This window comes from Physcomitrium patens, chromosome 11, assembly GCF_059467195.1.
Source record: "Physcomitrium patens ecotype Gransden chromosome 11, ASM5946719v1, whole genome shotgun sequence".
Classification (NCBI taxonomy): Eukaryota; Viridiplantae; Streptophyta; class Bryopsida; order Funariales; family Funariaceae; genus Physcomitrium; species Physcomitrium patens.
In genome coordinates, this window is record NC_143420.1 from 8701107 (window position 1) to 8718797 (window position 17691).

The 17691-nt window shown below is 31.7% G+C and overlaps 1 protein-coding gene across 1 annotated transcript; it reads left to right on the forward strand.

Annotated features, from left to right (window-relative positions):
• The first annotated feature begins 3039 nt into the window (after positions 1 to 3039).
• Positions 3040 to 5419, forward strand: LOC112288333 (uncharacterized). The gene has a single exon (XM_024532433.3). It carries the CDS (start codon positions 4157 to 4159, stop codon positions 4829 to 4831), a length of 675 nt encoding a protein of 224 aa, XP_024388201.1. The 5' UTR covers positions 3040 to 4156; the 3' UTR covers positions 4832 to 5419.
• Positions 5420 to 17691: the final 12272 nt, after the last annotated feature.

Below are 17691 nucleotides of genomic sequence, written 5' to 3' on the forward strand. Positions count from 1 at the left end.
TATAAGCTAAAAATTCTTACTACTTTTAAAATAAGAATAAACTTCTTTTCATGTTTTATGCATAAGATTATGATTTAAATTTTTTTTTTATTATTATTTTTTATTAACCATTTTATTATCTATTATTTATTACTAATCTATGTAATTATATATATATATATATATATATATGTACTAGTGGAAACTAGAGCTTTTGGACATTACTATCTCTAGTATTGTCATCCATCAATTCTCTCATTCATCCATATTCCCTTGTTTCTATGTTCAGCCAATGAAAAGGCTTCTTTGTCTCTTTGTCTTATATCCAAGCCCTGTTATATAATAAATATATATATATATATATATATATATATATACACAATAATAATCTAGCTAATTTTTTTTTATATTATTTGGTATAAGTTGATGGATTTAAAAGTCAATTAAATTACAAATATTAAATATGGGATATATATTTCAATTTATAATTAAATTTTCATCTAAAAAATAGTTACATAAAACTAATAATAGGAGATAAAAAAAATACATCAATATTATACTTAGTAATTATTTACCATAGTACCTCAATTAAATTTTTCTTGTCCGATGTATCTTTCAAAGTTTCATCCATAATCAACAAACGTTTTTTATGTTTCTTATGTCCAAAAAAAATCATTAAAATCAAACCCTCTATTCCAAACATGATTCTTAATCTTTTTTAGTATTTTAAATTTTACTTATTACTTAAAATTTTTAATTCTTTTTAACATAGACTCAAAAACCATACTTATCCAGACCGAACATTCCTTGACGTGACAATCAACATGGATGGATGAAAAATGAAGTATCCATCCATCCTTGGGCAGCACTTTGTATACATGTATGGATGGATGGAAATTCCATGGGGAACTTCCAAACGGTGGCGATGTATGATTGGGCCATGGTTTTAATTTTGGAGCAGAGTCAATCAACTGGCAGGATCTAATTCATTGACACACACACACATGGGGGCTAACAGACATCCATTAAATTTTCACTTTGCTTTCTATTATTTTATTCGCTTTTTCATATTTATAATCAATGGGCGTCCATTATTTTGATTCTCAGTGTACTAACCAATTAATTCCCTCCCCAGCCCAGGTCAGATCATATTCTAGCCAAGCTCTGCCTCATTTTAAAAAACAGCAACTATAGTAATCATTATCATGGATTTTGCTATTAAAATTGAAAAAAGAAAAGAAAAGAACCATTCCCTTCCATTTTTCCTCATAACCCATTCTTGGTATATCAAAGAAATTTTCATCAAAAGTTTTAGTAATGCATACATTTCATATAATTATAATTCTATATATATATATATATATATCTGACTGTGTAGATGTTCTATGTGTTTTCTCACATACACACATCAATGGTGACATGCTTACAGGATGAGTTGAAGAATGCCATCAAAACAAAAAAAAAATAAAAAAAAACAATGAGCTTGCAATACCCATGTGGCACATTCACCTTTCACATGAAATAAGTGCTCTAATCAAATGGAATACATATATTTGTGAAAGTGAAGAATCCTCCATAATACCTACTTAAATAATTCATCATCCAAATAATCCACAAAAGCTCCAACTGTCATTGACCTTTTCATGGAATTTTTCTTGTTTAAAAGTAGACATTGTCAAAGCATCTCCACTTGGTGGTACACAATTACCACATGGTATGATTTGAGCTCATGAAAAAGTACTTGAAATAATGAAAACCATTGTGTTTGCAAAAGTTGCCAAACCATTCTTTTTGTACAAGCTCTAACTATGAGTAAAATGCACACCATTGTGGCAGCTAGTGTACATAGAACTTTTGTTATTTTCCTCACAGAAATCATCTGTTGAAGAGCATTTCCTTCACAATACACAAAACAGTGATTCCAGCCCTAATTCTTTTCATATAATTTGTGCCTTAACTGAACTGATATGTGGCATCTCTGACTGTGGTGGGCAGGAGCATGGGGCTCTGATTTCAAAAGTTCCATTCACACTTACATGACTATTACACATGAACAGTGGACAGACACACAGAAAAATGGCATTGGCTGGAATAGGAAAAGGGTCTCAGCTTCTGCAGTTCTGATTCAACATGGAATGGGGTCAGCCAGTACTTCTGTTTCCCTAGCTGCCCTGACTGAGCTGAGACTAGACCAGCCCAGCCCAGCTTAGTGTAACGTACACCAGCCATTGCCATAGTCACCGAAACTGTGGTGGAAGACGAGGGAGAAGAAGAAGAAGAAGACGAAGCAGAATCATGCAGATTTCCCCACCTGCTATATTCTCGTCTATTGGGTACAAACGGGTCTATTCACGCACTGGGTTGTCTCTATCTACACACACACACACACATACATTTATATATATGTATATATATATATATATATTAGAAGTATATATGTATGTGTAAGTGTGTATACCAAGTTGAGGACATGAAAACGAGCATATATATATATATATATATATGTAAATAGTTGTGTGTATGTGTGTTGACGGGAGTTGCGTCGACGAGGTGGTGTGTGAGAATCGGTGCCGTCTGAGCTGTGTTCTGGCCGGTGAAGAAGACCTGAGTTATGATCGGCGAAATCCGCAGCTTCTGACCAAATCCAGGTTCTAACCACCCGGCAGCGACAGTGGCTCCGACTTTGGCACCCAGAGAGGTGGAGCTCTCTGCGGCTCGTGATGTCACCAGGGGGCCTGGATCGTCTCCGTGCTAGCAGACGATTCCACATGCCGCGTGATTTCCTGCCCAAACCCGATGCTATCATTTGTTCTTTTCCTAACGAGATTTATTGGAGGTACTGGAATGACTGTAGGGCGAGGGCCGTGGCGATTGACTCCGGGTTGACCGAGGCGTTAACCGCGAGCCGTACCACAACCGGAGAGATAGAAGATCGTAGTTATTTTCGAGAATGGTGGTTCGATGAGAATTGTACAAAAGGGTGGATGGCTGACACACTCGGGATGATGGGGGTGAAAGACGGACAACAGCACCAACACTTGGACGCATTTTGAAGTGGAGGCCCATGAGGGTCACTTTTTTTTGTCCATTTCAACATATTCTCGTGACTATTCACTTCATACCAAGTCCAGTTCTCGAGTCTTCTCTCCTCCTTCCGTAATATCCTCACTTTCACTATCTTCGTGGGCTACTTCAATTCAATTGCATGTTTCGATTGGGACGCCCCGAGGCCCTGGGTCCCAAGTCGAGAAGAAGAGTTTTTAACCGCCTCTCCAAAGCCCCCTGTAAATCCCAACCCTAGTCTAGGTCCACTAGACCAGATTCGTACAGACCCCCCCCCCCCCGTTTGTGCTTCTTCTTCTTCTGCTTCATCCTGCGGGCACGATTGAACTAACCAATAAGTGACTGAAGTGACTGTTCAATATTTATTTGTTTTCGCCTGGAAATGTGGGGGCAGTGGGAGCAGTGTGTTCTTTAAAAGCTTAACACTCTTAGTCATGTTGTTAACCCGAAGGTAGTAGTCTAGTAGTTTCGGGGGGTGAGGTGTGGTCGTCGATATCTATGTTTTTGAGGCCAAGGCGTATCGTGGATTTTCACTCTTATCGGTTCGCTTTGATCATGTCGATGGTGTCCGCTACCTGCATGCTATGACTCAGCTTGACTCAGCTTCATGTGTCCGTTTTTGTCATGTTGTACTTCACATGCACCGGGCTCCTCCCTCTCAAGCACAACGGGTGTACACTTGAGCTACCCGATATATCTGCTCTAATAAGTTCACAATAGTTGATCGAGTCTGCAGATAGGCTGTGGACGAGCAGATAGAATTTAGAGTGCTCTGTATCGGCGGATACTTCTGTGCTCGATCACCCGTACAATTCATTGTAATTGATGGAATTGGGAGGGAGAGTGCTTCTCCTGCTTCAGATATACCTATCGCAGCCCCGTTTGAAAATACAATCTTGTTCCAATTTCTCGAGGCATTAGTCGGTGGTGCACTGTTCTGTCTTCTCAGAGACAAGTGCCTGATTACCAGCGAGGGCTTTCCTGGCGTAGATTTACTTCACCGAAGCGGCACTACTAAGCAGATTCGCACGTATTCTTTGTGATAAAGTTTTGTGTTGTGATCATCAGAAAGAGTTGGAAGAAGGTTTCGTTCAGGGGAGGCTTGGCAGGAGCGATGGGAACTCGCACGCTATTACTTTCTGATCAAGAGTATTTAAGAGGAGGTTCATCATGGGGAGCGATGCATGACCCAGATGTGCACGAGTCCTGGACGATGCCGTCGAACTCCAGTCAGTACGCCCAAGTAGGAGGAGGGGGAGGAAACACGTGGAGCAGGAGAAATGCAGCAAACAATTACGAATCAGATTCGTGGGAGGTGCGTGCGTTCGCGGAGGATGCAAGCACAAGCGGCCAGTGGCCACCGAGGTCCTACTCTTGCAGTTTCTGCCACCGTGAGTTCCGCACCGCGCAGGCCCTGGGTGGGCACATGAATGTTCATAGGCGGGAGAGGGCTCAGGCGAACCAGCCCCTGCAGCTTCGAAGCGGCACGAGCATGGACACCGAGCCTCCCAATTCGACCTCCCACTGTGCCTCAAACGACTGGCCGACGAGATCAGAATCGCACGATGTGCAGTATGCATCACAATACAGGAGACACCCCTTCGATTACCAGTCATACGATTATCGACATGCGCATTCGGATTCTCCCCAATGTTACGGCGAAACATCTTCGAGTTACCGAAGTGCCTATTCCTTGCGCTCTCAAGCAGAGGCTTCGTTGAGAAATCCATACCACTTGCCCTTTGAATCCGTCGACCTCGAACTTCGACTCGGTCAGAGACACGACTGAATACTCAACTTGCGCTAGTGGTGACGTCTTGATTCTCAATCCCCACAAGATCACAGAGGGTGAACTAAAAATTGGTAGCGTAGCGTTCACAGATACCGATTTGATCAATGAGTCAGTTCGAGTGAGCTCACGTGGATAGATGGATCATTAGGATGCAGAGCTTCCATGGCGAATGAGCTCACCTTCACCGCTGCTGCAATTGGAACCATCACACAGGCGGCGCTGGTGCGTGATCGTGGTGGAGACATCATTCGATACTCGTGTTTGTCAAAGTCAAAAAATCCATTTCTTAGTGAACTCCAAGGCTGGTTTCCACTCCGTTTATCAGGATGTAGTTTTATATACCAGATTATCATTTTGTCCGATTCCAGATCCATTGAAATACCACCACCACCTGCAGGACGTAAAAGAAACTGCCGCTAATTGGTGAAACCCTTGGGCACGTTACGATAGGCTCAGATGTTAAGAATGTGGGCACAAATGTCGGCCACAGTAGACAAAAGTTAGTATATCTGCATCAATGATTAAAATTGTCTGTAATTGCTGCGCTTTCTAGATACATCTGTTTGGTGAACAAGATTTATTTTTTTTGTTTGTCTACTTGTTTATTGTGTTGCTCAGTTCAGTTCCTGTTCTTTTGATGATAGTTCGGCCGCCGCCTTGTGCCTGAAAATGAGGCTAGATTATCACCTCCTCAATAATAATGCATTATCTTTGAGCCAAGTTCGTTGAAGCTTTGGACAAAGCAAAGCTTTTCTAATGAGAGACCCAATTTGACCAATGATTGAAGGGCTGGGTGGGGCGTTTTCTTTTGCTTTTGCTTTGTTTTTTTTGAATGATGCAACCAAGGAATTAATGACACCCCATCATTTGGCCGAATGGGAGAAAATTAAAAAATAGTTTATGACATGGACTCTGAACTCTTCCAAACACCTGTATCCCAAATTGCATATTCCTAGGAGTGAGTTGTAGTGTCATGCCATGCAAGAATAGTATCATTTTCTTCTTTAAGATTAGACTTCGATGAGATGTGACGTAGTACAATGCTAAAGGATGATAGAAAAGCCCACAAATAATCGTGCAACCACTGTGGTAGAGGAAAACATAACAACTGGGTTGATTTGAAATGTCTGGAGAGAATTTGGTGAATTGTGCAATTTGAGAAAAAATCTGCTCTGCTGCTTTGACCACATCCTTGTAATAGAAAAAAGAAAAAGAGAAAAATAAAATAAAAATAAAAATAACGAGAAATGAAAACTGGATGCATGAGATAAGGAATTCAGAGAACTAAGGTGTCTTGTTTTTTGAAAATTCTTTTGAACTTTGCTGACTCTGTGATGTAATGAATCTAATTCAAGCAGAGTCCAAAGGCATCTTTTCAATGAAAAAGCAGATTCTGGATGGAAAAGCAACATACTACAAAACATTTATTGATGGTTTTCACCTGTTACTTAAAAAAGAAAAAAGTAAGTAAATAAAACCTATATTGAAAAAACAAAACAAAACACAGCACAGCACACAATGGTTCAACTCATAAACAAAGGCAATTGTAGAAGCATTGATTACAACATTACAACAAGGTAATTGAAGAAAAAAAACACAGAAGCAGTACAAACAAACCCATTTTTCTTCTTTTAGTTTTAATTTTTAGTTTTTTGATGTGCAGTTGAGTCTGGAGTGACACATTCTCACACAACACATCTTCATCATTTTATTTCAATTAGGTTTTTTTAACATTCAATTAATGCAGGAGCAAAAGGTGGATGCTTCTCATTGGCCATAAAGATCCCAAGCTTGTTTAAGAATTGATGTATTCAAGGGTGAAAGAGACTCTTCTAAGTTAAGAACTTACCTCCAAAGATAGAATAATAGATGCCCCAACACATCTTGACCTTATATTGAAATAAGAGTACTGTGAAAGTCTAACAAGGATGACATAGTACTGTTCATTATTTTGTATTTTGAACTATGCATAATATAATATTACTTCAGACGTTTATATAAATATACACATTATCACTACTATTCTTGTGATGTCTCCGTCTCCACACAATGATGAGTTGGTTGGTTAGACTGTGCACAAGAAATCATGACTCATTCAATTGCAAGCTTTGCAAAAATCTTAGTTCCATTTGAATATTGAGGATGGTCTTGACATTTCAACCCACAACAGGAACATAAAAAAAAATATATACATATATATATATATATATATATAAACCCTAAAATTATTTGCAGCTGCATGATTCCCTCGTCACCCTCTCAACAAACAAGAGAACTGATCAACGTAGCATACTTTGTATGCAGTGACTATTTATATTCTAACACTAAGATGATGCTTTTGGAATTAGATGATGCCCAGGATGATTCAGTGTTGCACTAACCCATCTAGTTATATAACAGTCCCAGATTGGGCCATTCTAGTTTCCAAATCCAATGCATCACAATTGGGTTGGACTACACATGATCTTTGTGTGTGAAGAATGCTTCCATTGCCACAATTGCCAATCTGCAGATAATTATTTTATTTCTCACTTCATTATTGATTATTAACTACCATTTCTATTTGTTCATTTTGATGCCAGTGGAGTTATAATTTTGTTGCTGAAAATTTGGTACACGGAACACTCTGGAGTTAACAGCTACAATGATATTTGCAGTCTAGATATATATATATATCTGTATATATATGTATATATATATATGTATATACAGATATATATATATATATCTGTATATACATGATGATGAAGAAGAGAAGGAAAGGCAACTAGTTTGGTGATGGTTTTTCTCATAGATTTGATTCCAAAATTTTCTCATCCATAATTTTCTCATCTATGTACTTGCTTCATCTATTTTTGTAATTTAAAAACAAAATTTAATTTCATAACCTTTTGGCGTTTTTCATTGAAAACATTATAATTTTTTGCGTGAAAGCAACAAAATGCTTTTGCAACAAGGTGCTCATACCTTCAGAGCTTTTTAATTCAATCTTTGCGTTTTAATTTTATTGATGGTATAAAAAAAACTTTCACGGAATTTTACACAATCAAGAATTTTAAACGAATTTAGTTGATTTGCATTAAATTATACTATTTTAGGTTTAAACATTTAGGTTGACACAATGTGTTTCCTAAGAAAATTAAATGTTATAAAAAACAAGTAAGTTCCATGTGTATATATATATATATATATATATATATATATATTTCATTTTTTTACAGAAAAATTCAACCATGAAATTTTGAAATTGTTTAAAACAATTCCAGTATGTGTGATCACAAACCTTTAAAAGCAATTATGTGTATATATATATATATATATATATAGATATATCTTTTCAATCAAGATGATTTTAAATTAGTGTAGGAAACTTGAAAACAATATCCTATTTTTTAATTATATTTTATGATGCAACAATAGCTAACAATTGGTTTTATAAATACAATTTCATAATAAATTTTAAAAAATTAATGATATATTTTCTTAGTAATAAATATTATTTAAAATCTATAAGACACATTAGTTGAAAATAATTAAAAAAACAACTTAAATAACATAGAAAATAAATAAATAAACACGTATACATTTCTTATGCATTCAATCAATTAAACAATTATTTTAAAAGAAAAATATTCGTTAAGAAAATAATGAAATATATTTTTTATAAAATAGATTAAATACATTGGTTACATTAAAGAAAATATAAATCTAAATATTTCTTTTAAGAGATAAACATATGAGCAAAATATGCTGAAAAGAACATAAAGGAGGTTAATACCTAGCTTAGCTTCTATTATTCTATACATGGTGGATATATAATAAAAATAATAACTAAGACTATACTTAGCTATCTAATCAATAATTTCTTTTAATATTTTTTATTTTATTGGTCATCAAAGATTTATCTTATTATATATATTATCAAAGTCTATCTTTCTTGCCATAAGTTGTGGCTCTAACTTATTTAATCTATTTAGACTTCATATCATTCTAATTTTTTTTAATTAAATATATATATATATATATATACATATATATATATAAAAAAATATATATGTTCTACGAAATAATATGCTTCTGAAAAAATACTTGCTACGGTTTCTTTCTATGTGGATTTTTGACCAACTTCTAAAGTAAAGATATTACTTAGTTTTATAGCATATGTGCTTATGAACAATTCTAATATCTTTGGAATATCACATTTAGTATGAGAAAATGACACATCAAAAAATATTCTTGAATGTTTTCATTAATTTGTTATCTCCGTGTATTGAAAGTTAGTTCACATTGACAAATTGATCATGTTGGTAAAAACTATTATTTTCTCAAATCTTTACATATAGGGCTTATCAATTAAAGACATCATTAGGAATAAACTAGCATCTTTATATGAAGGTTGCTAAATGTCATAGATCTTATAAAATTCTAAATTGTATCCTGCCAACTTTGACTAAATCATTTATAGATCATGCTCTAGTATTCTATTTGTAGATAAGTAGATCTAAAACTAAGTTTCACACCATGTTTTGTAATAACTTCGGATCTTTGCTATTTTTTCATTTCTTTATTTGATTACGGTAATATAAATTAAACAAGTAATTCTTATTAATTATATATTACAACACTATAAAATCTTATCTACTATTTTGAAGATTTGTTTTATAATTCTATATTCTAAAAATAGTACTTTAAATTTAAAATAAGATTAAAAGTATTTTAATTTTATAATTCCTAAGAAAATCATATTTTTTATGTTTAACGATTTTGAAAATATTTTAATTTAAAGACTACATCTGAGATTTCTTTAAATTATAAAATTCAGTACAGTTTTCTAATTTTATAAAGCTCTATTCTATTATATAGCATATTCATACCAAAACCTAGATACAAAGTGGTTTTTTGTATTTAAAAAATATAATATTGTTGATGATTTTTAAATAATTAAATATTAGCTTAATTTTTTATAAGATTAAAAAATTCTAGAAATTTTAGACTTATTATAATTTCACTCAATGGATCTATTTTTTCTTAAATCTTAATTTTTTTTAGAATGATTGGATTTTATTTAAAGAAAATTAGATGCATTTTTTTTGCATAATTTAACCGATGTAAGGAGAAAACAATGCAATTTATACATCAATCAAGAAAATTTGAGTTTTATTGACAAAAAAATTGATCTATATTAGAACATATGCATTGAAAATTTAACAACTAGCAATTTATGCCGATTGTCACTATGTTGAACTTATTAATTAAATTGTCATAAGTTACAATACAATATAAAGATATTACCACTTAATTTTCTCAATCCTCAAATACTGAGCTAAAAAATTTACTTTTTGGCATGTGATAATTCATTTTTAAAATTTTCATCAAAAAGTTATATAGTAGCACTTCAACATTTCTATGCTTTTATTACAAATGCTTCTACCAATTAAAAAATATAATCAAATATAAAAGATATGCAATTTAATGCTCTATGCTATAAATTCTTTACATTATAAATTTTATATTTTATTTTAAAATTTCTAAATATTATAGATTTTTTAAATATAAATTGATATTTGATATGGTTTTTGAATTTTGAATTTTCAATCTCATAAAAATATTACTAATTTTTTAAAGAATAAATTTATTTTTGTTATTTTTGAATTAATTATTTTAATTTTTTATTTTTAAAAAAATATCTTAAATTTAAAATTTTTGGCATGTTAAAAAAATATTTTTATTTAATACTAATTGAATTAAACTAGTAGCATATTGATAGAATGATAAACATTTCTATATTTAATAAATATACAATTATAAATTAATAAAGAAAAAAAATTAAAAGAAGTAAAATTTTAAATATCTACTTATATCTTTGTAGTTAAAATATAAATTAATATTTTTATAGAATGTATAAAATATAAATTTGATTATTAATATAATATAATATTTAATGTAGATAATTAAATTTTTATAATTAATAATATACTTATATTATTACTATAGTAATTATTTTAGAAAAGTAAGTTTGATAAAGAGTTCTTACAAGTTTGGTAAGTAAGCTATACTAGTAGCCAAAGAAAATCAAATACAAAACATAGAGATTTAATAACCATATTACAAAGCTAAGTCTATCCAAAAAGCATATAATGAGAAGTTAAAAAAAAAATCTGATTCATTATTATATATATATATATATATATATATATATATTTTAATTTTAATGATTAGAAAGTCTATTTTAAATGATAACGAATTTTTATTTTAATTTAATTAAACTTCTTGTTTTTTTTCTATGCCAAGTCTATTGTATATAGATTTTATTTTATTTTATTTTTTAACTTACAAGATATAAGACTAATTTAATATTACTAACTTGTTAATATATGATAATACAAAGATATTTTTTATTATTTATTTATTTATTTATTATATAGAGTAAAAAAATATAGATTATTTATTAAATAAAAATAATAACATAATTTTTTAATATGCATATATTTATAACAATTTTTTATTAAAAAATTTATATTATCACTAGTACGTTAGAGGGTTCTTAATATTAAATACCTTGCTAAAATTAATATATTTTAACCTTTTTTTATATTTTTGCAATCAATAACTTTAATGTTGTCTTGTAATTCTTTTAATTGATATAATATTTTACTATTAAATTTTATAAAACCACATACTAAGAATTATCTTATTTTGATATCCATGTTTATTTTTCTTTTATTTTTGTTTTTGTTTTCTTTGTTTATTAATTTTTTTATTTATCTTTTTTTATTTTTTTATTTTTTGCAAATCATGGCTACACCACTTTTGTGCTCATACAAGCAAAAAAATATATATATACACTAAGTCCACATGTATTTGAAAAGTTAACTCAGAATTGGATTAATAATACTATTATTATCTTATTTGATGGAACTTCTAATATGATTGGTTGTCTCTATAGTAGTATACTACATATTAGAATAGAAAATCACAAACTTGAGTTGAAATTCTTGAGGTTTATTAACATTTATGGCAATAGAGATTTGCTTTAGGTAATAATTGTAGCTGTGTCTTGAAATGATTTGTTTAAAGACACTTATTGTAGTCCAATTTTGGTAGATGCTTTTGGCAAACTTTGTGAGTTTTATGGTACACTTGGATGTGTATTTCTAAATACTACAATAATGTATGTAAATTTTCTTGTTGTATGATATAGTTGTATGTAACAGTAATCACATTTAAATAAAGGCTTCTATACAACTTAGTTGTATAGAACTTGCTAAATACACTTGATAACACATACTATTTTCTAACAAACTAATCATCATTTGGATACCAAATTCAACCAAGTTTTAAACATTGTTCTTCCAAGAACGAAAAACAGTTGTGTAGATACCAACACCACAATTGCTAACTACATGATGCGCAATGTAGAAACTAGAAACATTCATCAATTCAGCCTCTAACAAGACTATGAAAGGAATCACAGTCGAATTGTTGTGTGTTTTCTATTCCCTTACATCAAAGAAGAACAATACCACCCACTCACCCACTCACCCAAGAATCATGCTCAAAATGCACAGTGGGACGGCTTTTCAAGGCGAAGGAATGTCCAGCACCGCCTTGGAAAGCAGCGCCACAAGCTGCAGGAATGTTTTTGTAAAATCAATGCATCGGTGTTGAGTCCCCTGTAGCATTTGCATACTGTGAGGGAAGAAGAAGCAGCATCGGCATGGAGGCCGACGTCGAGTTAAGGAATAACCGGAGCCTCACCGCATGTGCCAGATTCGTCTCACTCGTCTCTTTGTGATTCTCGATAACTGCATTGTCGTTTGTGTCACCAGTCCATCCTCACGAATGTGTGTAGATTTAACCTCAATGCTAGTGGTGAAGGATATCGAATCACGCTGCTCAGGCAGATAGCTCGTCGAGCAGCACTTGGAAATGGTGAATGCGTCGCCCGCCGAATTATCCTGTTTGGATCCACCTGGTGGGTCTGACAGGTCGGCTGTGGAGGGAGGTTGGGGGAGACGAAGGTATCTTTGCCACACGGCAATGTAGGGGTCGAATCTTTGACTTTGAAGAGGTCGGAGCTATCTGTTTCGAGAATAGAGGAATTGGGGCTTGCACGTGGTGTCAGTAAAACCGAAAATCGGTTAACGCTAGGCGCCTGAGCTAGGAAGATGTAGCCATCGATGTGCAGACGGTGAGATGCAGCGAGGCACTGGGGAGGGGGTACCACTGGGATTGAACTCATCATTCGGGAAGTTCTTGGGGCTCGGAGTGACATCTGGTCTAGATCAGAAGGAACCAGGAGGCGGGCCAGGACGTACCAGATTATTAAAATCAAAATCAAAACAAGAAAACACGGAATATATATATATATATATATATATATTAGTCGGGAAGAACTTAATCTCATTGGGATTCTTCATTTGAGGATGAAGGGATTAAGAGTCCGTGATCTGAGCACGGGCTCGATCATTGTCACAGCTCTAGCCCCACTTGGATTCCAGGCAGACCAGGAATGGCGCGAGCTGGAATGGACTGGAAGATCCTGCAGCTCCCCGAGGCAACTCAACTACAATCTCAGTAGCCCCTAAACCACACAGAAGCAGGTTCTGCGTAATGGGCGGCCACTTCCGCTCTGCAGAAGCAGCAGCAGTATCAGCAACAGCGGCGACGATCCCTCTTATGTACAACCTCTTCCAGCACTACGACTGGCATCACCCACCGCTCCGGATCGAAATGGACTACAGCGAATCAGCTGCACAGCGGCTGCCAGAACCAGTAGCATTATCCTACTCCTCCCACGGCTCCCTGTGTCAACAACAGACACTGGAGACATGATCCACACATACATATACACAGAAAACTCACACTGCAGTGCATGTTCCTAAGCTCCGGAGACCAGAAACCCAGCCGCCTTACTCAATCTTAGTCCCTGTGTCGCTGTTTGCAGTGTGAAGAAGCTAGAAGCCTCTCTCATTGTTAGAAGCACGGCAGTCTCATGGTTGACTTCTCTATATAGAAATGGCAATTGTGATACACTGCTGAAACTGAATCCCTGTGCTGGGTTGGTATTTGTAATTTTGTTTTAGTGTAGTGGTGAATTATTATGGGTATAAATGGCCAAGGCTAGAATGCCTCTCTTGTGAGGAGGTGGAGCCTGCCTCTAGATAGTTTTGAACCTCTTTCATTGCTTTTCCGGTTATTGAAATATTTAGGAATGAAAGGGGGCAAGATTAAGAGATTTGATTGTGGTTACCTTTACATGATTTGAATATCAATTGAGCTAAGATTAAGTACCCTGGTTATTAGAAGTAATGTTTGATAATTTTTAAAGTCCAAATACATTTGTGTTCTTGTCTACATTTCCCCTTGCACTTGTTAAAGTCTTAGGTGTTGGCAAGTCCCATAAACTAGTGCTCTTTAGTAGCTAGCATTAATAGGTGAAAGTTATATGTGTATTTATTGAATTTACTTCTACTAATTTAGATGCTTCAATCTCTTACTTTCCACTTCTCTTACCATATCTTCTTTTTGCCTCCTTTTTTGTTTTATACAATGAATCTCCATTGGATAGAGCTATAAAGATGTAAATCTTTTCTTTTTAACAAGAATCTTCTCAGAAATGGACAAGCATCTAATTAATTTGGTATCAATATTTGAACACTTAGTTTGTAGAAACTTATGTAACTTTAAAAGTAGTTATATATCCAACTATAATTTAACATTTCTAAAGCCTAGAAATCTTTTATCTTAGTTGTATCATTTTACAATTTTCTTCAATAATTTTCAAACTTTAGTTAAAAGTTTACCGATTCTAGATTGCAAGTAATTTGATTTACTATACCAAAACAAGATAATAACTTAAATATATATATTGGTAAAAACCAAAATTTTAAAAACTAAAACTATAAGAAATAAAAAAATAGAAAATCTTTCCAAGTATAAAGCTAAGGAGAAATTCCTATCTACACAATCTTTAATAATTTTGAATGGCTTAGAATATCAATAAGTTCATGATTTTTACTTATATTTTTTTTATAATTTAAGATCAACATCTGATTAAAAATTCACAAAAGAACTATATATATACATATATGAAAGTTTTTAAAATCAAAAGTAAAAACCTATTAGGAGTATAAGAAGTGAGACCAAAAGTAAAAGAGATTTGAATAGAATGCAAACAAATTTTATTGTATTATTATGTCCGTCTATTGGAAGCACCTCTTGATATTAATTAGAAATAATTTTTGAACTTGTCTTGTGATAATTATGTTTAAGTTCATAATATAATACACTATTATTTATTGATTAAATTTTTTTTCAAATTAAAGATGATAGTTGTGAAAACTATGCCATATGTTGTGTATTTTTTCAAATTATTCTATTTTTATAAGTAATAATTCTAATAATATTAACTATGTGCATATGTATATGCTTACATATAAAAATGAGTGTAGAATTTGAAAAAATATTCAAGAATAAATTATAAAATTACATATAATAGATATTTATATTTTCTATTTTTATATTTTATGTCAATTTTATAATTATATTTTTTGATTCAAGTAACAAACTACTTGTGAAATTTAAAAGATTTATTTTGATTTTGATTTTTTTTTTATATGATTATATGACTTTAAGGTGACTTTAAGGTGGTTTGGTTGTGTGACTTCAAGGTGATTTTTAAGATGATCCTTTACTATCCTAAAATTTATTAAAAAATATCATATAAAATATTTAAAATAAAATATTTAAAATAAAATATTATAAAAGATGTCATATATATATTTATATATAATTTAAAAATAATTAAATCACAATATGTATGAATTTTAAAAAATTATATTAAAAAATTAATAGTTTTAAACTTCATAAACCACATAATTACTTAGCAGTTGATTTTCATTGATATTACAAAATTTAAGTGCATAAAATACATATCAAAACTTTTAAAAATATTTTTAGATTTTTCAGTACAAAAAGTTTCAGAACAAGGCTACATAATTCTTATTTACATTTCTATGTATAATTTTAACTTAAAGTGAATGTAGAAACTTGGATTAAAATTATTGTGATGCATTATAAATTTTTGATTCTTAAAATATTTTTATTTTTTTATTTATGTATTTTTCAACCTACAAAGAAATTATGGCTTCTTTGATGTTATTTTGAAAAGTAATTCACCTTGTGATCAGCTACATAATAGAATACTCATCAGTTTTATTTTTTTTAAAATTAATTTTGATATTGATAGATTTTCTTCAAATAAAATATTAGATTAATTATGTTTATAACTATAATTTAAATTTATATCTTTAGAGCATAAAAAATCATCCAATTAATAAACATCAAATATTTATATAAAAATTAATAGATCTGTATACTTTTGGTTTTTTTTTAATTTAAAATGAGAAATAATGTACGAAAAATTCATAAATGAATGTTAAAGTTTAGTGTTAGATATTTTCTTTGACCTTAACAATATACAGACTATTATAGGCATGATTGGATAAAACAAATATCTAGATAATTTCATATGACACTTTTGTATTTTATAAAATTGAAAAATGATCTACTTTAATATTATTCCCTCTTATAAAAAATTATCACCATGTAAAAAATAATTGAATAAATATCAATTTCAAATATTTTTTTTATCAAAATCATCTTTACTCTTTTGCAACCTCTTAAGATTTTTGCAATTTCTTTGCTGATAATTCTCTTTAGAAAGTTTCTACTACAAATTTCCATGTAAATTTAAGTGGCTCTAATTTAATATAATCAATTCATGTCTTGACTTTTTGATAAATCAATTTCATTTTTTTTGAAAATTAAACCATTCAAAAAAATTAAAAAAACATTACTTCTGTGCTTTGCAAGCACAAATCATTCAAAAAATCATAAAAAGAAAAAAAAGAAGATCTCTGTAGTATGCAGAAATCATGTCTCAAATTGCTCATGAAAAAGCTTTAAAAAACAATGCATATGTGAACAAGGATTTGCAAACATTTCTAATAGATCTATTTGGTGTTTTTAATCTGTATTATAGAGATTCTAAGACCTCATACTAGTCTTTGCAAACCCATTCATATGCATTTATTATATGGATATATGTAGTGTTGCTAATGCCACTACAATTTTTGCTATTTTTATTATAATTTTTTGTCCATCACATATTATCACAACTTATTCTTATTGATTTTCTAACTATCTTTTAAGAAAATTAATTTTATTTTCTATATAATTTGAAAAAAGAACAGAAAATATACCAATATATATTAACATAATTTTTAAGTGGAATACAAAAAACTAAATAATTGTGTTGAGTGAATGGAGGGTTGTGGTGGCAATAGCAAAAATTGTGATGACATTAGCAATACCCTATGAATATATATATATATATATATATTAAACATTTTCTCCTACATCTTTCCATTTCTGGTATTCCTGGCTACTCATGATTCTAAATGCCTTTCTGACTCCATTGTGTAACAGCAATTCTATTTCACATTACCAATGGAGATCACTGTTTTCATTCTATTGGTGACTTTGATTAACTTTGGTGGGGATTTAAAGTGTGTCCTAATATCTAAACCTGATATTCTATCTTTTATAGAATTTCTCTCAAATCAAAACCTGTTCATGTCAACTTGTGCAATGTGAAATTTGTCTGCATCATGAATATGGTGTTTGTGAAAAAACCCTCAACTGCCATGAGCTTAAGTTTCATTCATTTGTGCAGTTGGAATGTTGTATTACAGTTTTGCAGTCAATCTCTCATCAAGGTTAAAATGATTTAAAGTGGTATAGACATTATTGAGAGGGGTAAGCTAATGGACTATGTGGATTGAACAAAATGT

Excerpts from the sequence above, each read along its gene's own strand:
- LOC112288333 (XM_024532433.3), top strand. The coding sequence starts at position 4,157 with ATGGGAACTCGCACGCTATTACTTTCTGATCAAGAGTATTTAAGAGGA.